Below are 23258 nucleotides of genomic sequence, written 5' to 3'. Positions count from 1 at the left end.
TCTGGGTGAGACGAGGAGGCAGGGAAAGCTCGGGGATCCCAGGCAGGAAGCCCTGGGGGACAGAAGGGCAAAGGGCAGAGTCAGCGACATCCAAAGTGTCCATTTACTGGCATTTCCCTCCCCAGGCTCATAGTGTGACTCAGTCTAACTGTCTGTGTGCCGGGCACATGCACAGGTCTGGTGCTAGGCAGCCTTGGGACGGGGAACGCCGGACTCGCAGGCAGGGAGGAAACTTCACACTGAACTGGCAGGTGGGATGAATAGGAGGAAATGTAGCCCTCTTTCTTGGAAAACAGTTATTAGCATTGCATTGTTTCAGGGAGCATTCTTGCAGTGTGTTTTTATGTCAGACCATTATTTCTGTGCAGCGCTTGGCATAATGGAAACAACAAATACGAAACAGGATCAGCCCTACACAGAAGTCGTTTTGGAAACTGCTATTTCCTTCTTTCCAAGGAAAGCATCCTGGTGACTCAGCAGCACAGGGCGGATTGGCAGCCCTACAGAGGAGGGAAACATTCCCCAGAGAATCCGGTGATTTTCAGCCTTAATAACACAAAGGATATTGCACTCAATGTTTGAGACCCCCCTGCATGACCAGCAGCAGGACAGAGATGCCGTAAGGGGAAGGCATCTGGAGCAGAGAGAGAACCCAGCGCTGCTGCAGAGGGACTTGGGGGGGTGGGGGGTGGGGGGCGCTGGCCTCTGGGCTGGCACAGCTGCTCCCAGTTGGCCCCTGCCCACCACAGCCCCCCCATGCTGGGGCAGCCCCGGGGGTCCAGGCTGCCAGAAGGCACCGGGGGGGGGGGGGGGGGGGGGGGCGGCTCCCGGGGCCGTGACACAGCCTGTGTCGCCATCCAGCGCCTCCTCGGCTCCCTGCAGCTCCCCGGCCGCGGGGGGGGCAGCGCTGCGCACCCCCGGCACAGCCCGGCCCCGGCGGCTGCCGCGGGATCGGGGGGCGATGGAGAGAGTCGGGGCTGGAGGGGCAGCGAGGGGCCGGGGGCGGCTACAGCCCTCCCCGAGGCACAGACACCCACTGCTGGGGAAGGGAGCAGAGGCCCCGAGAGGAGACAGAGGGACGAAAAGCTCTGAGCAGGGGGATGTTCTTACCCGGGCAGCTCCGTGCGAGCAGCAGAGGAGCTCAGGGATCGCTGCGATTGATCGAAAGAAACTATGGTACAGTCTGACCCACTAACATAAGATGTAATGAAGAAACATACGTCTCTCTGCTGATAAAGCTGCCTGCGGCTCGTCGAGGCTTTCAATGCAAAGAGCTGCAGATCAGAGCTGCTTTCGGCTCTCCCCCTCAGTCTCGTAGCACCCATAATGGGGGAGCAGGGACATATTTATCAGGGAACACTTTAACTGGAGCCAAGCGACAGCTGGGACACCCAGGTGAGCAGTGGGCGCAGGGCAAGGCAGGAAAGGAGGCAGCAGCTTCAAACGGGTGTGCAAGTAGGGAGCGGAAAGGGGATGTGAGCTCGGGGGTGTGAGGACCTTAAAAAGGCAGGCTGCTGAACGGCTTAGAGCTTAGGGATTTAGAAGATGGGAATACAGGGAGTACTGATTAACTTCTATAGGGTGATCTTGGTACAGTTAGAAGAGCTCTGGCTGAAGAAGGCAGTTAAATCTTGGAGGGCTTTGCAGAGGTGGCAGCGAGAGCCCTGCTGCTGCTCTGACCTTGCAGCGCAGAAGCGCTGCGTGGAAAGGAATAAACGGTTCCTCTGGGGAAGTGAGAGCACTGGGGCACACGAGTCTTAGGAAATACCCTCAATTTTACATTACAGTAGGCAAATACCGTGTTTTATTCAGCAGGTTTTTTGTTGTCATAGGAACCCAGAGGCAGGGGGGTGCTGAGGTCGGGCTGTGTGAGTGATGCTGTTGTGCCGGATCCTCACCGCCCAGCCAGCGGGAATGTGCTGTTCTGGGTCAGCTAAATCTGCATCCCGACCGGTGCCGGAGTACGGCAGCGTGGGCGAGAGCGAGAGGCGGCTCTCGGTTAACTCCCTGCTCCTCCGCAGGCTCTGGCTCTTTATTAATAGCCCGGCGGGGCTGCGGGGGGGGGGGGGGGGGGGGTTCACGGATGGGCGCAGGGAGAGTGACAAAGCACCTGCCGCTGGACGGGGATGTTGCCTCAGGGGAGGTGGCTCTGCCGGAGCCCGGGGAGGATGTAGCCGGGAGACGCTCGGACGTGGCCACGGCCACGCGGGGCAGGGCCAGCCGGTCCCTCCGGCGCCCCATCTCCCTGCGCGGTCCCCCCGCAGCCGGGGACACACTGTCCCGGAGCGGCTTCTCGCTGCGCCGCTCGGGCTCATCCCCGGGGCTGCCCGCGGCGGGGTCCCCACCGGAGCCCCCGGCGGCGCTTCGGGTGACTCCCCCGCTCCGCCCGGGCTGACAGCCGGGAGGGTCCCGGGGGCTGGCGGCCGTCCCGCCCTGTGCACCGGGCACCGGCGGGGCGATGCGGCGCTGAGCTCGCCCCCCCCGCTCCGGCACCGGCGGAAGGCGGAGCGGGGGCAGCGGGGCGGGCCGCGGGGCGGGGCGGCGGAGCCCGGCTCGGCTCGGCTCGGCCCGGCCCGGCTCGGCCCGATGCTGCCGCGGGTCCGCGCCGCGCTGGCGCAGCTGGTGGCGGGACTGGGGGCGGGCGCGGGCACGGAGCCCCCCGCGGAGCCCGGCGGCGGGGGGGTGTCGCCGGCGGGACCGTCCTTTTCCCGGCCGCCCTTCCTCCAGCTCAGCCCCGAGGAGCTCCGCCGCGCCGACGACCACACGGGCCGGGCGGTGCAGAGCCCCCGCGGCGGCCGCCGCCTGCCCTGGAGCACGGGCTACGCCGAGTGAGCGGGGCCGGGGCCGGGGCCGGGGAGGGGGTGCCCTCGGGGCGGGGGTGCCCTCGGGGGGTCGCAGCCCGGGGGGCGGGCGGGCACCGGCAGCGCTGGGCAGCGGAGCGGGGTCGGCGGCCGCAGGAGGAGCCGGGGGCAGTTCGCGCTCTGAACGCGATGGCAGCGGCGGGGCCGCGCTCCTCCCCACCCCCGGGGCTTTCAGCCTCCTCCGGCTTCGCTGTTTTCTGCGCTTATCTGCACAGTACCCGGTGTCACTGATGGGGAACTGACACCGCGGGGTGAGGGAACTGCGGCGGCTCTCGCAGGACTCGGGGGGAGGAGGGAATTGAAGCCGCCTTGGGAGCGGGACCTGATTTCGACTTCCCCTTCAAGGGCCCGATTCTCTTCTCCTTTTACTCGCTGCGAGTTTCACCCTTAACTGAAGGCAGGTGGGGAAGGTCAGGCTTTGAAGGCCGCCTTTGCTGCTCAGTGCTGTCAGTCCGGGCCTGCATCCCTTGTTCAAGCTGACCTTCCTGATGTCCTAGGGAGCTTTTTGAGGTATTAATTTGCCCTAGGAGATAATTTGCCCCAGAGCAAAACCCACCCTCTGCTCAGCAGTGAGACTTCTCTTCTGTCTCTCAAGACTTCTTTCTGCAAACCACTTGAGAAGTCTGTGCCCGAAGAGCTCATCCTGTTGTGCACGTTTACAGCTTCCTCCCATGAGCAGTTTTTGCAGTCTAGACCTGAAATCTGCTCTGCCAGCATAGGCTGTGGAAAATTAGTGTGAATCTCTTTGTAAAAGTTCTCCTAATGTCATCTTTGTCGCCTTCTCTCCCCCTTCTCTGAGGCACCTGCTCCCTCTGGGGGGGTGCTGGATGTGATTGGACACGGATGAGGCTGTAACCCCTCTGTTGTGTCCATGAGTCCGGGCTGGGTGTGTGTGCGTTGAGGCTGGTCTGGGTTTTCAGGCAATTGCTGTGCTTGGGGCAGTGCTAGGGACCTGCAGCGAAACCCCTGGCTTTTTCTGGTCACCTCCCTCGGTGGGTGCCTGGACGGCCGCTCTCCCCTGAATCCAGATGTACTGGTGGATGCGAGTACTGCCACTGGCTCCAGATCAACCCCTGCAACTGGTCTGGGACGTCTCCTTGCCTGGCGGCTGCTGCGCCAGACAGAGCAGGAGCACTGAGAAGAGCATCCCCGGGGATGTGGGGGCATGAATGGATGTTGGGGGGCATGAGGTGCTGCGGGGTGGCCTCTGCTGGAGCGTGATGTGAAAGAGCGAGCCTTTACACCTTGTTTCCTCCCGGCAGGGTGATAAATGCGGGGAAGAGCCAGCACAATGAGGACCAGGCGTGCTGTGAGGTGGTGTTTGTGGAGAGGAGGCCCAGCCTGAGGGGCCGGCTGCCGTCCAGGGAAGGCAGCGGGGAGCCGGACGGGGTGAGAGCTGGGGTGGCGCGTGCAGACAGGGAGGATGCCCAGCGGCAGGACGTGAGATGGGGCACATGGCGATGTGTGCGCACCACTGCCCTCCTGGGGATTCCCTCAGGTCCCAGACTGGCTGCCCCTGCTCCCTGCCAGCTCCTGCCGTCATCCTTGCTGGCCCGCGCCAGGGCTGGCTGGCCCAGAGGGGCCACTGGCCCGTGTGCCCTGGAGGGCCGCGGAGGTGGCTGCCACACTGGCCCTGTTGTGTCTCCCCTTCGGAGGAGCCGGCTGCTGGAGATGTGCTGCTGGCAGCATGAGGTGTCTGACGCAGGGTTGGGCTTGAGCCAGGGACTGGCCGTGTCCGGATACCCTTGATCAGCTGCCCACATCGCTCCTGCCTGCGCTGGGCTGGGACCTGTGAGCTGAAGGCAAAGCCCCGTATCAATGTCCTCAGCTGGTGACCCCAGCTGCTCCGAATTCCCTGTCCCATCTGCTTCCTCACAGGCTCGCTAAACCTTCCTGTCTCTCCCCGCAGGGCAGGAAGGGTTTTTATTTCCACTACTGGGCCTTGTTTGATGGCCACGCGGGCAGTGGTGCTGCTGTCATGGCATCCAAGAGGCTCCATCTGCACATCTGCCAGCAGCTCCAGGACCTTGTGGACGTCCTGCAGGACCCCTCTCCACCTCCCATCTGTCTCCCGCACGATGCAAGGGCTGGCCCCGCTGAGCCAAACCGGGTCCCCCTTGCAGAGGATGACGGGGAGGTCCCCAACAATGCTGTGCCACGGTTTCACCTAGAGAAAGCGGTCTCTCATGAGAGCCTGGTGATCGGCGCCATCGAGAACGCCTTTAAGCACATGGTGAGTGAGCCCCTGCCTGCGGGGACGCCCAGGTATCGCCTGGGAGCATCCCTTTGCTGGCTGCATCTGCACTGACTTGTACTCCCGGGAAAGGGCAGCTCTGCAGTGAGGAGGGGGCTGCGGGCTCCGAGCAGGACGGGCTCGGAGAGGGCACTGCGATGCTCTGCCATATTTCAGGGGTTCAGGACAGAGAGACTTTGGGCCCTGGACCTGTGTGGGTACAGAGGGCTCCGTTGCACTTCATTCCAGCAGCCCCAGCTGCTTCCCTCCCATCTCGCCCTTTCCTGCCCACTCCACTGCCCTGGTGAAGCCCCGTCCCCGGCTGCCACCCAGGACCCTTGTCCCCCCCCAGCCCTGCAGCCACCCCCGGGCCACGTGGGGAAAGGTGCCCGGGCCCCGACTGGCCAATGCTCCCCCCTTGGAGCGGGGTCTCAGCTCAGCCAGCAGCCGAGGCGCTGCTGGAGCAGCCGGGCACTACTTTGGGCTGGTTGCAGATTTGCTTGCTGGTGTGGGGCCGCCCGCCCGCCCTGCCCTGCCTGGAGCCGCTCTCTGTCTCCCCAGGACGACGAGATTGAGCGGGAGCGAGCGTCCCAGCGCCTGTCTGGGGGCTGCTGTGCCCTGGCTGCCGTCTACCTCATGGGCAAGTTCTACGTGGCCAACGCCGGTGACAGCAGGTACAGCCCCACCGGGCAGCCCCGGCCTTTTGCCCAGTGTTGGGGGAGCACCCCGGTAGAGCAGGGCGGTGCGGGAGGCACCCGGCTCCATCCCTGACCCTGGGCTGTCCTGGGGAGGGCAGAGCCACCCCTGCCTGCCTGCGCGCCCCGGGGACGGCGTGCCCTGCCGTGATCTCTGCGTTTGCCCGGTGCACAGAGGGCTGCAGAATCTGGGACTTGCTCCCTTCCTTCCTGGCAGCATCCCGTCTGCTTCCCAGATGGCTCTGGATCACACTCCAGCCCCTGTGGCCAACGCTGGCCCCGGGCTGCAAATTGGGGAGTGAAAATTGCCCTCAGCAAAGCTTTCAAAAATGTGCAAGTCATTTTAGGGCACACTTTATACCAGTGAACTGTTCCAGGAGAAGGACATACAAATCTGTGTGCAGACGAGTCCTGTGGGAGCTTGGAGCCCAAGGATTTTGACCGATACGTGCATTTCCCTGGGCGTGCTGCTGTAACTGTGCGTGGGTGTGCTCACACTCCCCAGGCAATGGCAGGAAGGCAAGTCCACCTTACGCTGAGGCTCAAGCTGTTTGAATTGCCCTGTATTTACTGCAGGGTTAGCTCGTCCCTGCCAGTATCAGGCCAGCAAATACAGGTTCTGCAAATTGTCTCTGGCTGGAGAATGCGCTTCCAGCTCTGGGAGGAAGAGAAGATCCTTTGTGCCTCCGCTTTTGGATGCGGGGTCCCTCCATGGCAGCAGTGGCCAGGCGCTGGCTGTGTGGGACAGCAGCGTGCGCAGGGTCCCGAGGCTGTACCGTGCCTCTGGGTGAGGGTCTGTGTTGCAGATCCTCAATTCCCCCCATGACCTCCAGAAACATCTCATAATCAGACTCTTTTTTTTTTTTTAACACACCAAACAATCAGACCGGCCCCAGCAGCGAGCCACAGTGCTGGCGTGGGCCGGGCACTTGCACCCGTGTCCTGCTGCTGGTGGTTTCTGCTGTTCCCGTGTGCGGCTCCCCCCTAAAGGGGGGTTCACCACCTTTGTGCTGCTCCTTTTCTAACCATATTCTGTCCTTTGGTTTGCTCTGCTTCATTCCCCTCTGCCCCACGCCTCTCTGCCGTTTCCTCTTACTCCCTGCCCCGTCCTGCGCAGGAGGGATGCCTGCCCTGCCTGCCCTGCCCGCCCGGGGCTGTGGGGCCAGGGGGGTGAGCTGCAGCGGGGCCAGCCAGCAGCCCCCCGGCTCGGGGGACGGGGTTGCACCGCCTGGGCAGCCATGCAGGGAACCAGCACCGGAGAGCCGGGCTTCGCTCCCCCGCCACCTCTCCTCTCCTCTTTTCTAATCTCATCCTTCCATGTTTCATTGCAGGGCCATTATCATCCGTAACGGGGAAATCATTCCAATGTCCAGGGAGTTTACTCCAGAGACAGAGAGGCAGAGGCTGCAGTTTTTAGTAAGAAAGACCTTTCTTCTAACCTCGTTCCTGCTGAACCACCTCCCAGCCCCACGGGGCAGCCCCACGGCTGGGACCTGCTGACAGCACTTGTCCATCCCAGCCAGCTCGCTGGGTTGGGGAGACGCGCTGGGACGCGGGAGCTGCCCTGGCTCACTGGTGCAGGGGCAACTTGTGGCTGACGGAGCCCTGGTTTGCTGCGGGGTCGGCGTGAGGGGCCGTGCCCGCGAGCCTGGGCGTCCTGGGCTCTCGGCGTGGGGCTGGTTTGGCACGGTTGCATGGAGCCAGTTCGGTCCATCTTGTCCTGCTCCTGCCTGGGGAACCGGGAGCATCGCCTGCCCGGGCTGAGCACCTGCCTGCTGCTGCGGGAGCACCGGGCCGGCTGGTGCGGTGACCGGAGGGAGCACAGCTCCGCTCCCTCCACTCGTCACGCTCCCTTGCACGGTCGAAGGAGCCGCAGCGCTCGCACTGAGTCCTACTTTCTTGCCTGGCTGCTCCCTGGGGAGCACGGAGCTGACACGTGCCAACGGGTTTCTAGTTTTCTTCCTGAAAGCTCCCTCTCCTGCCTGGCCTGGACAAACCCCCCCGCGCCGCACAGGGAGACTTTTTAAGGTTATAAAGACCTCTCTGACGGCAGCGCAGAGGAGGAGGCGTTTGTGTTGGAGGAGGTCTTGCTGGATGCGATTTCCTGGCTTGCAGCGTACTTGGAAAAACACAGAGGCGTTTTTTCTTGAGTCTATTTTTGAATGACCGAGAGGAGGAAACTGCTGTGAGTGGGATCCTCCGCAGCTGGCTGCGCTGGGCAGGGCGCAGGCAGGGCGCAGGCAGGGGGCCAGCGCACGCTTGCTCTGCTGCACAGTGCCCACACCATGTCAGGGCCCCCTCCGGAGTGGGACGGGGCTCTCCATGCTTCTGTGCTGAAACCTCCCATGTTCCCGAGGGCTCTGCTCCTTTATTTCACCTCTCTCTCTCTCCATCTGCATTTTCCAACACTGTCCCTATGCCCGGTCCGCTGCACACTGTGCTCCAGGAGGCCCCGGGGCTGCGGGTGCTGTCGCGGGAAGGGGCTCTGCTGCTCCTTGTCCCTTGTCACGGCAGCAGCCGGGACACGGTTTCTGAAAAGATCCATCGGCTCTTTTCCGCAGGCGAGTGCCGTGCCCTGTGCTGAGCCTGGGGTCCTGGGAGGTTTTCCACTCAAGACTCCTCCTGGGCAAATTCCAGCTTCTCCTGGAATTTGCTGGGGTTTGATCCCTTTTGGAGATCCCAAAACTCTCCATGCAAAAGCTTCCTCTTCTTGCTGGGTGTTGGCATGGCTGTCCCAGCTCGTCTCCCCTCGGGGCGCAGCACAGATGGGTGGTTTGACGCTGCTTTACCACCACCCATTCCAGTTGCAGCAGAGCCGCTGATGTTATCCCCACCACGAAATGCCGTAGCCGAGGTCCCGGCAGGCTGGCGGGTCCCGTGCTGCAGTGCTGGTGCCCGGTGAGGTGCTGCGCGCCCGGCGGGGCAGGCGATGCTGTGCGGATCCCACTCTCCCGGCCCCGCAGCTGAGCGGTCGCTTCGTCCCGCAGGCGTTCCTGAGGCCCGAGCTGCTGGGGAAGGAGTTCACCCACCTCGAGTTCCCCCGCAGGATCCAGCCCAAGGAGCTGGGGAAGAAGATGCTGTACAGAGACCAAAACATGAACGGCTGGTAACTCCCCGGCCCTCCTGGCAGGCTGCGTGCCGAGGGCGGCGCTGGGCTCCCGCTGTGTGCGGCCGCCTCGCTCCAGCATCCCTTCCCCTGGGGCGGGGGGCTGTGGCACGTGGGGTACCCGGATCTGACAGGGCTTCGTCCCGGGGGCCGCTGTGTGCCGGGCGGGCAGGGGAGGTGCTGGAAGCCTCCTGACATCTTGTCTCTGGCTTATTTTACCCAGGGCTTACAAAAAGATAGAAGAGGATGACCTGAAGTTTCCGCTTATCTATGGGGAAGGCAAAAAGGTGAAGTGCTGTGGCAGGAGCTGTGTGGGGGTCGCTTCCCTCCTGCCTGCACTGAATCGGGGGTTTGCTAATGCTGTCACTGCTCCAATGCCACCGATTCTTAGCTGGGAATGGAGGTGGAGATGAAGCAGCTTAAAGTTTTCTTTTGATTTTGCCGTTCTCCAGGCTCGGGTGATGGCCACCATCGGGGTCACGCGGGGCCTGGGAGACCACGACCTCAAGGTGTTCAGCTCCAACATCCACATCAAGCCTTTCCTGTCCTGCTTCCCAGAGGTGAGCCTGGCTGCCGGCTGCTCCGTGCCCAGGGTTCCTTCAGTGGCCGGAGCCAGTCGGGGTGACCGGATCCACAGTGTGCCCAGTGCAGCGGTGCCCAGAGCCGCCTCTGCCCCTCACCCTTGCGTCTTGCCCCGTTGCTTGCCAGGTCAGGGTTTACGACCTCACGCAGTACGAGCACTGCCCTGATGACGTTCTGGTCTTGGGCACCGACGGGCTCTGGGATGTCACCAACGACAAGGAGGTGGCTGGTGTGGTGATGGAGGTACTGACAAGCTACGAGCCCAACGACCCATGCAGGTGAGCTGTGAGTGGGCAGGGGGAGGAGCGTGTCCTGCACCCTAACACCTCCCCGTGGCCTTGCTCCTTGGAGCAGTGCTGTGGCCATGTGTCCCTCTGGCCCCGGGGCTGGTGCTGTTGCTCCGCAGCGTTCAGTGCTCCCCTGGCTGTGTGTATCTGAGCCCAGAGCTCTCCTCTCCAGGGCACCCTTTCCTGCACCTCTAACTCCTCCAGCTTTCTGCTTCCTCACCAGGGACTGCAGGTTGCTGCATCAGGGAGTCTGTGGGGTCTGGGGTCGCTGCTGAGCCATGTCGTGCTGTGCTGTGCCCCCCAGGTACACCATGGTGGCGCAGGAGCTGGTGGTGCGGTCCAGGGGAGTGCTGAAGGAGCGGGGCTGGCGGCTGGCCAACGACAAGCTGGGCTCCGGCGACGACATCTCTGTCTTCGTGATCCCTCTGGGTGGCCCGGGCAACTACACGTGATGCCCGATGACGCCGGGGCAGCAGGGCTCACCGTGCCTGGACGGAGACGAGCGGGACACTGGCACTGCCTCGGGGCCACCTCTCCCCCAACCACTTATTTCCAGGGCTGACCACAGAAAGTGTAAGAAACCCGGAGCCTCTGTCTGCGCCCCTGCCCGGAGCATCCCCCCCTGCTGCACCCGATGGAGGGGCCTTGGACAGAGCGTGGGGACTGGGCTCGAGGGATATTTTTCATGCTGCCACTTTCTTGATTGCTGTGAAAAGCCTACAGCTGCCCGGCCTCTCCGTGCGTCCTTTGCACCTCACCTGGGGCTGGGTGCACTGGTTCCAGCAGTGTGCCGTGGCCAGCGGGGCGCTCTTATGTGGAGAAGCGTGTGCCTCCTGCTGCTATCATCTCCTCTCCCCCTGCCCTGTGGCACCGCACCGGTGACACCGAAGCTGCTGTTGGGGCTGGGCACCAGTGCTGGGACGGGCCGTGGGGGGAGTGGAGCCCTGCTGGCAGCCGGCAGTGCTCAGCTGTGGGTGGCACGGTGGTGGGCGAGCCCCACGACTGACATCCCAGCTTCGTGCTTGCCCTCTCCGGCCCCTCACGCCTTTGTCCCAGTCACGTACCTGCTCTTAGTCTCTGGTTTGGGAGGACGGGGCGGCGCTCGGTCACTGCAGCATACCAAGAGCCCCCGGGAAGGAAAGAGCTATCGCACTTGCACTGGCTGTGCCACCGGTTCTGCCCCCACCCCTCTTCGTGCCTGGGATCACTGCTGTTTCTGGAGCCAATTATTTATTATTAACTGGAGAATTGAGCTGGAAAATGTCTAAATACCTTCTTGGTGCGGGGAGTCTGTACAAATATATGTCTATATTTTTGAGCGGTTCTAAGTGGGCCGCTGCTGAGCCGCAGCTGCACACAGAGCAGCCCCATTCAGCCGAGCTTAACAGCTTACGCGTGCTGCGCGATCTGCTTAGCCGAGGGCTGGAAACCCACAATAAAAGCAGCTTGGTTGTGACTGGGGGGGAGGAAGACAACTCCCTCCTTTTTCTTAACAGTCCCAAAGCTGGTGCTGAGCAGAGCTGTAGCAGCAGTGGATCTCTGCATCTTTACATCGCTCTGACCCGGAGGATGCATTTCCTGCACCCCCGCAGAGCATTGCATCCTCCCAAAACAGGAGGGGTGGCCCATCCTGGCAGTGTGGCGGCAGGGGGAGCTGGGCCGTGGTCCCGTTTTTTGGAAAGGCTCTGTGGCACCAGTAGTTGGTGTCCTGCTGCCGCTGGGTGCAGCCAGCTCTTGTCAAGTGTCACCTCTGGTGAATGTTGTTTGTCTCTTGTAATCAGTAAGATGTAAATAAACTGGGTGTGCTTAATGGGAAGCGAAAGTTATCCAGTGAGATTTTAACCTATTGACATCTTCTGTGCTGAAGGGAGCAGGGAGCGATACTGGGGCCGGGAGCCTGTCCTTGCCTAGCACCGTGTGTTTAAATAAAGGTTTTGCCACTCACAATCCCACTTCAAAGTCTTTCTTGCAGAGCTCCTGCAAAGAAGACTTACCTAAAAGCCAATTAGCTCTGATTAATTGACGTAGGCAGGTTTGGTAGCAAATAGGCCCAGGCAGAGCCATGTGAGCTGCTGTCCCTCTGCCCTTGGCGCGGGCTGGACCCCATGGAGTGTCCCTCCCTCGCTGCTGCCGGGGGGCTGCTGGCTGGGGGGCACAGCCCCCGGGGGAGGGTTGCAGGGTAGGCCAGTAATCCAAACTGGGACCTGGCTGGCAAGCACTGTGTTGGGCTTGGATGAGGATTGAAAAAGAGCAGGGACCAGCGTGCGCCCTCCCCGGCTGCTCCCTGCTGCAGGCAGCGCCCGGGCACGGACAGGGGGCGGAGGGGAGGAGAGGCTGATGGTGTTCCTGCCCGCGGGGTCCCTCCTTCAGGGAGGGGGGTGCGCTGTGGATGGAGGCACAGCTCTGCATGATTGCGTCGGAGCGGTGGGACCCCTCTCTGGGAGTTCCAGCATCCCACCAGCAGCTACCCCCTGCCCCTAGGGTGGGCTGCCTGCTGGAGGCATCCCTGCTGTCCCATGTCCCCCTGACTGCCACCTGGTACCCCTGGTGCTCCTGATACTCACACACGTCTTCCTCACGCCCCCAGCTCCCCCCACGCTTGTTGGCACAGCCCCGTTCCCCAGTGCGATGCTCTTCGTGCCGGTGGCTGAGAACTGGCTCTGCTTTTCCAGCTCATGGCGCGGGAGCCGCTGGGTAAGGCAGAGGCTGCGTTTAAAGCTTCCTCTGTGGTTCCCTTTTTCACTAAGGAAACATTTCCTTTGGAACCGGCTCCTGGCCCGGGGCTTGATAAATGAAGAAAAATTGTCTCCGAGCCCTTAAAATAGCAGCAGTGGATGAGCCTGGGCCCGAGCCAGGGCCCCGGCGCTGCCCTTCCCCGGCTGGGCAACGGGCACTCGGCCCTGTGGTGGGGGCGTCGCGGCCGCCCCGTCCTCCCTCGCCCGCGGTGGGCACAGAGAGCTGCAGCGCGGGGACACCTCGGCACGGGGGGGCCCGACGTGTCACAGCCCCCCTCTGCCACTGCCCCTGGGGAGGGGACCCGACGTGCTTGGGACAGGGCACGTCCCGCTCCCCCCGCTGTCTGTTGGGGTGGGAGACGGGCCCTTCCCCACGGAGCGAGCGGGGGGCGCGGGGGGGGCAGGAGGGGTGCGATGGGGTTCGGCCGCTGCCCCCCGGCAGAGCTCTCCGCTCGCTCGGGGGCTCCCTCGCTGCCATGACCAGCGCTCGGGGGCGGGAAGGCGTCTCCTCCAGAGGCGCCCCGGTGGCGGGGGGGTCCTGGTTAGGGGGCAAAGCGCGGGGGGGTCGTTGCTTTCGGTCCTACCTGGGGGGAGCGGGGGGGGGGGGGGGGGGGCAGCAGCAGCTCAGCCCGTCCTGGCGGCGCCGGGATCGCCCCTTCCCCCCCCGGCGCCGCTCACCGAAACCGGGAGGAGCCCCTCGGGGGGCCCCGGCTGGCGGGGCTGCAGACGCCCCCTGCCCGGCGCCGGGACCGCCGGCTCCGAAACCGCCCCGGGGGATGGCGCCCGCGGCGGAGCCGGGGGGTCCCCGGGGCCGGGGCGGGGCCGGGGCGGGGGGCGGGGCGGGGCGGCTCCCGACGCTCCCGCCCCGCCCTCCGCGCGCGGCCCCCGACGGGGCGGCACCGCCCGAGCCGCGCTGCGGAGCCGGGACCGGAGCGGGAGCGGGAGCGGGAGCGGCGGCGGCGAGAGGTGCGGGCTGGGCTGGGCTGGGCTCGGGCTGCGGGGTCTGGGGTCACTGGTGGGGTCTGGGGTTACTGGTAAGGTGTGGGGTCAGTGCTGGGGTCTTGGGGAGCTGGGGTGTGGTGTTAATGGTGTGGTCTGGGGTTACTGGTGGGGTCTGGGCAACTGGGGTGTGGTGTTACTGGTGGAGTGTGAGGTCAGTGCTGGGGTGGGAGGGAGCGGGGTTTTGGGTTACTGGTGGGGTCTGAGGTTACTGGTAGGTTCGGGGGGAACTGGGGTGTGGGGTTACTGGGGGGATGTGGGGTCCGGGGCACTGCTGAGGGAGTGGAGTGTGGGGGTTGGATGCCCCAGACGGGCTGAGTGGGGCACAGCGGGACAGGGCGGGATGGGGGTCCCTGGGGTGGGGTGGGGGTCCCTGGGCATGGGGCAGGGAGGGGTGAGTGGCGGTTTGGCCGCCATGGGTCACCCCTTGAGGGCGGCCTTGGGCTGTGGGTCCTGACTCACGGGCGCCGCCCGGATGGGGCTCCCCGCTGCCCCCCAGCCAGTGACCCACCCGGGCCAGGCGGGGTGGGAGCCCAGGGGCTGCTGCCCTGTCCCGCCAGTCTTCCCACAGCCCCTGCTCCAGCAGCTTCCCCATGCGTGACCTTGCTCGCGGAGCGGCCGCTCTGTGTTTTCTTCAGAAAAAGGAAAAAAGTTCCCTTTGCTTACTGCTGAGCTCATTTTTAAACATTTATGTTAGGGGGGCTTGCGGGGAGGAGAAATAATTGTGTAATGTCTTAGGAGCAAGGGAGCATTCCAAAAGCATGACTGCGCGGCCCTTTCCAGCACTAACAGTCTGGCAGCCAAGTCTTCCCGGCGGCCGCCAAACCCCCGAAATCCAGGCTCAGCCTCTCAACACCCCAACACCCCCCAGGACGGCGGGAGAGTGACCCCCGGGTTTCTCCGCGGGGAGCGGGACCCGGCTGAGCTGCAGCACTGCCACATTCCCCGCGACGCGCTCGGGCCGTGCAGCCGGAGCCGGGGAGTAGCGGCTGTGGCGGTCTGTATTTCACTGAGACCGGTTGCGGTTTATTTTTATTTTGCTGAGTGCCTTTTGGTGTCCAAACAGTTTCAATTTATGTTCAGCTCCTCATTCTCAGCTACAAGTAGTGTAGGTAGAGACTGTGAGATTTTACGGACTTCAAATTGAACCCACACTCCTGACAACTACAGCTTCTCCAGGGAAATGTTTTTTTTTAAGTGGAAAATAAGCCAAGTCACTGTCTTCCAACAGGTTATCGGGAGCGTTTAACCAGGCTCACCTCCTAACTTGCTGTTTACACTGGAGAGGCGTATTGACATGAAAAGTAAGGAATGTATTAGCAAATATTGATTGGCGCTGGGGCAGCGGCAGCCAGGCATTGCCCAAGTACAGGCATCTGCTGAGATTGGGGCACGGTATCTGAAGCTTTCAGCGAGACACTTGTGCTGCCGTGAGTCTGGGAAGGCTGTCACTTCCGCGGGAGGTAAAATAAGAACATGGCACGATGTCCTTTGGAGAAGGAGGGAAGGGCAGGCAGCGTTTTCCCACAAAGCTGAAGCACTTGTGGTTCAAGCTTTGTTTAGGCTTTAAAATTCTTCTGTTCCAAGTCCCTTTCTGTGTTTTGCTTGTGGATGCTTTTGTGGGATTTAGCAATGAAAACAGGCCAGCCTGGCCCTGTGCTCCGGGTCCGGGCAGTGGCACTCTGCTGCTGCGCTGGAGCGCGCTGTAAACCCCGACTGTCCGGCCATGCCCAAGGAAGAGCTCACAATTTTAGGAGAAAATTGGTAAGATCTAAAACCGAAGCACTGAGTTTGAGCTCCTTTTTTGGTGGTCGCTCCTCGTTTGCTATGGCAGGTCTCGGTCTCAAGAAGGTTTTGGGCAGCTTTCCTGGGGGTGAATGCAGACACTCCTCGGTGCTCAGTGCCGGCGCTTTGGCAGCGGTGGCAGGCAGAGGGGGAGGCTGTGAGCCGCGGGAGCCGGCGTTGCTGGTGCGTGTGGGTCGTGCTCGGGGTGTCGGTGATGGTTGTTGGCGTGAGCTGGAGGCTGCTCTCCTCTGTGCTCCAGAGAAATGTGCGCTGGGTCTGCCCGGGGGCGGCGCGAGCCTGACACCGCAGGTGCTGCTGTGCCAAAACCAGCGCCACTTGGATCGTCTCGAAGTGGCCATCTGCCCGCGAGCTTGGAGCCCGAGTTCTGCCTTGGCCGTTGTGTTTCCCTCTGGCATTGCTCTTCGCTTCAAGCCCTTTTCGGAACTTTCTTCTCTTCTGCAGAAGAGTCCCTCCGATACCCGAGACACTTGCCGGGACACTTGTCCTGTGCTACCTTGGCCGTGATTTAGATGTCTCGGCAAATTAACTTCCCCTCGATGGGCATAGCTGTCAGATCTTAATTTGGAAGTTTACTCTGTTTTTCACCGCCCGAGCTGTGCCCGCGAGTTTTACCAGCTAAAACTGTTTCTGTTGTGAAACAGCGCTGCGGGGCGTTCTGGTAACGCACGTGAATGACCTGTGCACCTCTGTCATTCTGTCCCCAAACGCCTTCAATCCCCTTCCAATTACTTTAACGTGGGGACAGCTGTGGCCTTGACACACACACATGCACACACACACACATTTTTTTGGGGCTCCCTGCTTGTGCTGATGGGAGCCGGGACCGGTTGGTGGGGTGGGAGGAGAGCTGCTGCGGGGGGTTCCGGAGGGAGGCACCCCCGTGTCCCCCGTCCCTGGGGCTGCGGCAGTGCCCGCGGTGGCCTGGGGCTGCCCAAAGCGGCTCTTGTTTGCCCAGTGGTGCCTCCCCGGGGGCCTGTCCCGAGGTGCCCTCGCCCGGGCGGTGGCAGCAGCCCTGTGCACACACAGGGCCATGTTTAGAAGCGGAGACAGCTTGTCCTTGGCCGCGCTGGTTAGAAAACATTTTCTGTGTTCCCTGCTGGTGTTCCGTGCTCTGTGGACGCCGCGCGCTGCCTCAGGTCTCCTCTGTGTTAGAGGTTGGGCAGCCCGGGCTGAAGGTGTGTGTTTGGGGGTTTCTGAAATCCAGGGATGTGCCTCCTGGCTGCTGCAGCCTTGAGCCCGGGCTGTGCTGCGGTAGCCCCGCTCCGTCCCAAGCCAGGGCTGGGTCCCGACCGAGCACTCGGGTGCTTTTGTTTGTTAAACCATTGAAAAGTTCAGCAGAGGTGAAGACACAGCAGTGCCCGGGAGATCTCCGTCTGTTCAAAGTGGTTTTCCTTCTGTGGTTGTGTCGCGGCGCCGGGGGGTCCGGGCGGGCGCCGGGGCCAAGAAGATCACTGGGGCAATGCTGGCGGCGGCACGAGCGCTGCCTGGAGGCTTGGCCATATTGCGCTTCCCTCTGCTCCTTCAGGATGAGGGGGGTTTGTTTGGGGTGGGATGTCTGTGGGGAGCTGGCACCGCTGTGCCGGCTGTGCCGGGGGTGTCCCTGCAAAAGAGGTGCTCCCGGCACGGCTCCGTCCCCGCCAGCCCAGCCCGGCTCGGCTTCGGGGCTGTGCCTGCGGCCGCGGCTGTGGGCAGAGCAGAAGTGAGCTGGTTTGGCTGGTGGGTGGTGTGACGGGTCCGGCCGGGGTGGGGCCCCTGCAGCAGCGCTTGGGGATTCCTGCTCGGGCACAAACCCCCTCTGTTGGCTCGGGGAGCTCGAGCCTCGCCAAGGAGGTTTGTTGAAAGATTTCTGTCCCTTGCGCGATTCCTTCTTCAAAGCGTTAATGTTCTCTCTGCCGTTTCCTGAGATCCCGTAGCAGACACTGGATGACGGACGCATCCTGCTGCCAGAGGAATTCCCCTTTTCCTGCTCAGCAGGAACTTCACATTTTGAGGCACGAAGCCGGGAGAGGCCCGGAAGGGCTGTCCCAGAGCCCTGGCTGGTTTAATGGTGATGGCTTTAGAATAGCTGCTGGGAAAGTAGAGCAGAGCCATTTGGTCTCATTTTGCGATCTCTGCTGTGCTGAGGGAGCTGCCCGCTCAGGGTCAGGCGGTGCAGACCAGGCCCGTGCCCATCCCAGCATGGCCCCGGTGTGCGCAGCAGCGGGAGCCCGGCGGGGTTTGGCGGTGCCGCACTGCGGGAGGTGCCGGCATGAGGTTGCTGCTCCCTTTGGTTATCTCTGTGAATGAGCAGGAGGCATCTCCAGTGAGGCACCCAAAGTGCTGCTCACGCCCGAAAACCGCGGTCGCTGTCGGGGCCGGGTTGGGTTGCCAGCGTGACTGAGCGCCCTGTGCTGTATCTCAGGGTGGGTAACACTCGGCAGAGGTTAAAATCTGAATTTCCATGTCTGATGTGGGCAACTGTGTCCCTTTAATCATTTGGCCCTCTGGCAGCTGTAAAGCTCTCCTCAGATTGATTCCACGTTCTCCACTCACTCTCATCCGCTCGCGGTCTGGGAGCAGCGCAGAGCCCTTTGCATGGGGCACCCCTGTCCCAGGGACTGTCCCCGTCCTGCTGGGTGACAAAGCTTCCCCCGGCAGAGGAGCTAATCTCTCCCCGAGCAGAGTGTCACCGGCATCTGGCATTGGTGTGGTGCCGGCTGGCGCACGGGGCGAGGGTGCGCGCGGGGGCGGCGCGGCCGGCCGCCGAGGAGCACAGTGCTCGCAGCCTCCTCACGCCGCTCGCCTTTGCGCGCCGGCTCCGGATTAGTAATGGGCTATTTCTGGGCCACTCTTGTGAGTAATGGAATGAGTTGTGCTGAGATTTTTGGGTGGGGACAGGGCCTCTGCCCGCTGAGTCACCGCTGGGCATCACGCCGGGCTCGGGAGCTGCCGGCGCCCGGAGCCGTCCCAGGTCAGGGTGGACGCTGGCGGCCGTGGGAAGGAGCTCTGGGTGCGGCGACGCTTCTTGGTTTGGAGCATCTCCGGTTCCTCCCGCCCCGTCCCAGCCTGGCTGCGTGCCCAGCCGGAGCCCGGGCAGCGGCCGCCCTCCTTGCCGGGGCAGTGTGCGGGCAGGGGAGCCGGCAGCCGTGCGGGACGGGCTGCAGCGCCTTCTCCGCCACTCCGGCTGGTTTTGGTGTGGGTGTGGTGTCCGGCAGACTGGGCACGGGCAGGTCTCAGTGTCTGTCTGGGAGCGGGTGTTTGTCTCCCCGGGCATCCGCTGTTCCTTGTGCTGCGGATGTGTCTCCCTCTGTGTTCTGCAGGTCAGATAGCGGCGCGTCCCACACCACCTTTCTTCCTCCGTTCCTCTTTGAGATACGGAGTCGCAAAGCAGCAAATCACATTTTCCTGGGGACAGAGGAACTTTCTGAGTAAATAAACTTTTTTGCCCATGACCTCTCCCTTTTCCGCGCTGTGGAGGTGATGGCTGGAGAGAGGATGAGCCTTTGCTCAGACGAGAAGGATGGTTTGCAACAGGGGTGACGTGTTTCTTGTGTCCCCGGGGATACACTGTCCTCGAGAGCTTTCCCTCCTCAAGTGGGCAGGAGACAGCAGACTCCTCCGGCCCTTTTATCTGCCTCCATAACACAAACACCCATCTCCTGGGGATGAGCTCCCGGCCGGCTGTCCCTGCCTGGGGCTGCGGCCATCCCGGGGACAGGCGGGAGCGGGAGGGCACAAGGAAAGGGGACGGGAGCTGTGCCGGGTTTCCCCTCCGCGTTCAGCCCCTGGCAGTGGGGCCCTTTGGGCACTTTAGGGCTTTTTCCCAACTTTAGTGTTGCACAGATGTGCTCGGCCTCTGCACAGATGTGCTGCACCACTGGGATGTGTGTGTAGCGCCGGGGTGCCTGGTCGAGGAGCGCCGGATCCTGCCAGATGCGGCTCTTCGTCCTCGTTCTTCTCACCTTACAGGTGCCGGCTTACTGGTTTTATTAATGGCTCCACAGCACTCGGCAGCCGCGAACCGTTCCTGCTCCGGCTTGTGCGCTGGAGTGCTGTAACCCGTAAAGGTCCGGGGCTATGGCGGGATCGTGCCCAGATTTGGGTGAAACCCTTCTCTCTTCTGCCCTGACCATGCGGTCAGTGGGGTAGTTCAGTTTGTGAGAGCTGAGGTGGTGCCGAGACTTCCCAGGGGTTTGTGTGGCGGCCCCGGGAGGTCTCCGCAGGAGCTCAGCGGTGACCTGCTAAGCGTGCGGATGAGAGGAGCTCTCTTCAGGCCGCTTTTGAAATGTGAGTCAGCCGCTGAGTCCAGTTTCTTAATCCCTCACTTGCAGCTAATTACGATGCAGCCTTACTTGGGTTTTTCTCTTTTCCTTCTTTTTATTTCAGAGACGGGTGCGGCGCGGGCGCCCCGGGGGGGGACAGGCGCCAGATCTTCGGCAGAGCTCAGTGTCGGCACCCCGGTGAAACGCAGAGCCTGCGACAGCCGGGCCTTCCCGGCGGGATCCCAGCGGGATCCGCTCCCAGCGCTCGCAGCTCGGTGCATTAGCTGGGGTGTGTGCGTCCTTCCCGCGGGGTTATTTCCCCTGAATCTCCCCGACGCGTCAAGCACGACCTGTCCCTTCCAGTCCGGTGCCCCGGCAGAGGGGTCTGGAGAGGGGCACCGCTGGAGGACGTGCAGTGTCGCTGCTTTCCTGGGCAGTGTTCTGGTCGCCTGTCGTCTCCCCCCGCCCGCAGAGCAGCCTATGCCGCTCTGGGGGTTAAACCCTGAGCTGCCGTTGTGCATCTTGCCCGGGATTTCCACAGGGACAGAGCTGGTGGTGTGCGGTGGGTGCGCAGGGACTGGGTCGGGCTCTTTGGACTGAAGCATCTGGGATTTGGGGATGGGAAAGAGCTTTTGGGCCCAAGGTCGGGGAGGGATGTGATCCCGCCACGGCTGATTTTCTCATGCCTCGTTCAGACGCCACAGCAGGCGTTCCGTGGCATCATCCCCGGCGATTCCCAGGCTCGGCTGTAATCCCCTTTTGAAGCCCAAGGGTGCCGAGGCATAGTTGTACTCGCAGGACTGCCTCCTTTTCAGCTGGGCAGAAAGCAGCCCGCTTTACTGCGGGGTCTCGGCCGTTTGCTGAGTGATGGCTGGCAGCTTGTCCCGCTGCCGGTGCCAGCATCGGCTCTCAGCGGTTGTGTGGCAAAGGCTCCTTTGTCAAACGGGCTGGGACCGAGCCAGCCCGGCACCGGGTGCCAGGCGCGCAGGTCGTGCTTGCCCGGACCTCCGAGAGCTCAGCTTGGCGCGTTCCTGCCGCTGATCGGATTATTTGGGAGCCGGTGAGCGTGCCCGGGTGAAACCTGGAGTACAGTTTCTGCCCTGAAGAATTTCTAATCTGAAATAAAACCAGTGGGTGTGTGCAGCTCCGAGGCTGTCAGAAAAGCCGTTTGCCTGGGGTGGCGGCACAGCGAGGACACCCAGTGCGGGGGGGGATGGACGGCCGGACGGGGGCCCTGCTGCCCGGCGGGTGGGCAAGGCAGAGCGGTTCGTCGTTTTGCATGAGGTCCTGCGTGCAGCCACCGGCACTCGCTGGGGCATCAGTGTGACGGTTGTCCCGGCCGCGGCTGCGGTGATGGATGTAAATGGTTCCAGGCGGGCTGGTTCTTGCAGTGCCCGTGAGCCGGTGCCCGTGCGGGCTGTGCACGGGAGCTGGAGGTGTGCGCGGCGGGGGGCCGGGAGAGCCTCTGTCCGGGGGGTCACCAGCTGCTCGCGCTGGGATGTGCCCAGGTGCCCATGTCTGGTACCCTCCCGGGCAGTCGTGCGAGAGACTTTGGGGCCAGGAGGGGCTGGGAGCGTGGGCTGCCTGCCGCTGCTCTGTCCCGCTCACCCGCTCTCGTCCCTGCAGCGATGGCCGCCATCAGGAAGAAACTGGTGATCGTGGGAGACGGTGCCTGCGGAAAGACATGTCTGCTGATCGTGTTCAGCAAGGACCAGTTCCCCGAGGTCTATGTACCCACTGTGTTCGAGAACTACATTGCCGACATAGAGGTGGACGGGAAGCAGGTAAAAACCATCACGGGTGCTGGAGCTGTTCCTGTCCCCTCACTCCCGTGGTCCCGTGCTGGCAATGCCACCGCCCGGGTTGGTCTGTGTGGCTCAGACGCACCCGCAGCGCTCGGGGGAGCCCCAGAGCTCCCGCGTTCCTGGGTCACCCTGAACCTGCCCCAGTTTGACTAAGACTGTGGTTATAAGTGAGGAAGGTAAACCTGCTCGCTCCTGGCCTGCGGTGCTGTCTGTGAGCTGCTGAGCTGCGTCCCTCTCCCCTCCCAGGTGGAGCTGGCCCTGTGGGACACGGCGGGACAGGAGGACTACGACAGGCTGCGGCCGCTCTCGTACCCGGACACAGATGTTATCCTCATGTGCTTTTCTATCGACAGCCCCGATAGCCTCGGTAGGGACCAGGGAGTGAGGGGGGACCAGGGAGCGAGGGGCACCTGGGGCTCCCATGGGACCGGGTGCTGCTGCTAAAGCCCCCCCTGGTTCGGGGAGCCCTGTGCTGGCCCTCTGGGGTGCCGGTCCCTCCCCTCCATCTCCTGGCTTCGCCTGTGCTCCAGGGAAATCCTGGGAACTTGCTGTTGTGGTGGAGGTGGTGGGAGAGGAGGATGCTGTGGGATAAGCTTTCCCCACTTCCTACGGGAAAAGCCCGGTGCCAGTTCCCACGGCTGCGCGGAGGCCGGGGGAGGGGGGGAGCAGCCCCACGGCTCAGGGGGTCCGTGTGTGCTCATTGCAGAGAACATCCCCGAGAAGTGGACGCCGGAGGTGAAGCACTTTTGCCCCAACGTGCCCATCATCCTGGTGGGGAACAAGAAGGACCTGCGGAACGACGAGCACACGCGGCGGGAGCTGGCGAAGATGAAGCAGGTGGGGGCAGCCCTGGTCCCGCTGCCTTGGCCAGCGGTCGCCTGGCCCCGTGCCACCTCGCCGGGGCTCCCTTTGCCGGGCTGCATCCTGGCGCTAAGGGCTGGATGCCCCAAGGGCGGTCACTGGGCTTTTGCTGCTGTTTTCCTGCGATGTTTCTGTACCCTATTTTCATGCTTTCTAGGAGCCGGTGAAGCCAGAGGAGGGGAGGGACATGGCCAACAGGATCAATGCCTTCGGCTACCTCGAGTGCTCGGCCAAGACGAAGGAGGGCGTGCGGGAAGTCTTCGAGATGGCCACGCGCGCAGGCCTGCAGGTCCGGAAGAACAAGAAGCGCAGAGGCTGCCCGCTGCTGTGAGCAGCCCGGCGGGCCCAGAGGCAGCTGCCTGCACCGGCACCCGGCTGCCCTGCGCCGTCTGGGGGGAGAGCACGGCCCAAGCGGGACCCCATGGTGCCAGTACCTGCCCCAAGCCCTCTGCTCGCGAGCTGCTGCCCGAGCCCGTGGGGTGTCCCTGCATGGCCCCGGGGCCACGAGGGGCCAGTGCCTTCAGCCCCTGCTGCTCCCTAAGGGCCGGGCATTTGTGTAGTGCGCTCTGTTGCCCCATTTTGTACCAATCTCCCCAGTTTTGCCTCTCCCGTGGGGATTGTCGCAGTGTTTGCTCTCCCTCCCCAGCTCCGGGCAGGTGCCACAGAAGCGGGGGGTGCCCGCAGCTCATGTGTGGGGTCTGCTGGGGCGCTCTGCCCGCTCCCCTCGGCTGTGCAGGCAGCACGGACCAGTGGTTTATACAGACTTGCCCAGGGCAGCTTTCAGCCCCGTCTGTGGGCAGAGCCAGGCTCGGCCGCTGCCAGAAGCACTCTGCTCCCGGGACCGGTGCTGGAGCAGCGCCTCTGCCCAGCTCTGCCGGTAACGCCGCCTTCGAGCCTGCATTGGTCATGGACTTAGCACCAGTAGATTGAACTGCGTAACTGGGAGAATAAATGCAAACTGGTATTTTAGTAATGGTAACTCTGCTTGTGTGGCATCCTTCTGGCTGTCCTTTGTGCCCCTGGGCTGGGCCAGGCTGCTGCCTGGGG

General features: G+C 63.1%; 2 protein-coding genes across 3 annotated transcripts; both read left to right on the top strand.

The window, feature by feature from the left end:
- Positions 1-1650: 1650 nt before the first annotated feature.
- On the top strand, positions 1651-23190 carry RHOC (ras homolog family member C). 2 transcript variants are annotated; one of them, XM_082494722.1, is made up of 6 exons: positions 1651-1662; positions 14730-14802; positions 21172-21329; positions 21597-21717; positions 22057-22187; positions 22369-23190. In XM_082494722.1, exons 2-6 carry the CDS (start codon positions 14796-14798, stop codon positions 22540-22542), a joined length of 591 nt encoding a protein of 196 aa, XP_082350848.1. In that variant the 5' UTR covers positions 1651-1662; positions 14730-14795; the 3' UTR covers positions 22543-23190. The 2 variants fall into 2 exon arrangements, with proteins under 2 accessions (XP_082350848.1, XP_082350849.1); XM_082494723.1 differs by lacking the exons at positions 1651-1662; positions 14730-14802 and adding an exon at positions 13445-13465.
- PPM1J (protein phosphatase, Mg2+/Mn2+ dependent 1J) lies at positions 2587-10216 on the top strand (the record flags this gene model as incomplete). Its single annotated transcript, XM_082494674.1, has 10 exons — positions 2587-2828; positions 4124-4250; positions 4771-5094; positions 5656-5768; positions 7121-7205; positions 8777-8895; positions 9119-9182; positions 9348-9455; positions 9604-9755; positions 10069-10216. 10 exons carry the CDS (start codon positions 2587-2589, stop codon positions 10214-10216), a joined length of 1482 nt encoding a protein of 493 aa, XP_082350800.1.
- Positions 23191-23258: the final 68 nt, after the last annotated feature.

The sequence above is a fragment of the Vanellus vanellus genome, assembly GCF_965231255.1.
Source record: "Vanellus vanellus genome assembly, chromosome: 23".
In the NCBI taxonomy this organism is placed as follows: domain Eukaryota; kingdom Metazoa; phylum Chordata; class Aves; order Charadriiformes; family Charadriidae; genus Vanellus; species Vanellus vanellus.
Note: the sequence above shows the minus strand (reverse complement) of the source record. Positions and strands in the feature narration are given on the sequence as shown.

Coding starts and splice junctions, on each gene's coding strand:
- RHOC (XM_082494722.1), top strand. Junction 21,330..21,596: donor TAGAGGTGGACGGGAAGCAG/GTAAAAACCATC, acceptor CTCCCCTCCCAG/GTGGAGCTGGCCCTGTGGGA. Junction 22,188..22,368: donor AGCTGGCGAAGATGAAGCAG/GTGGGGGCAGCC, acceptor CATGCTTTCTAG/GAGCCGGTGAAGCCAGAGGA.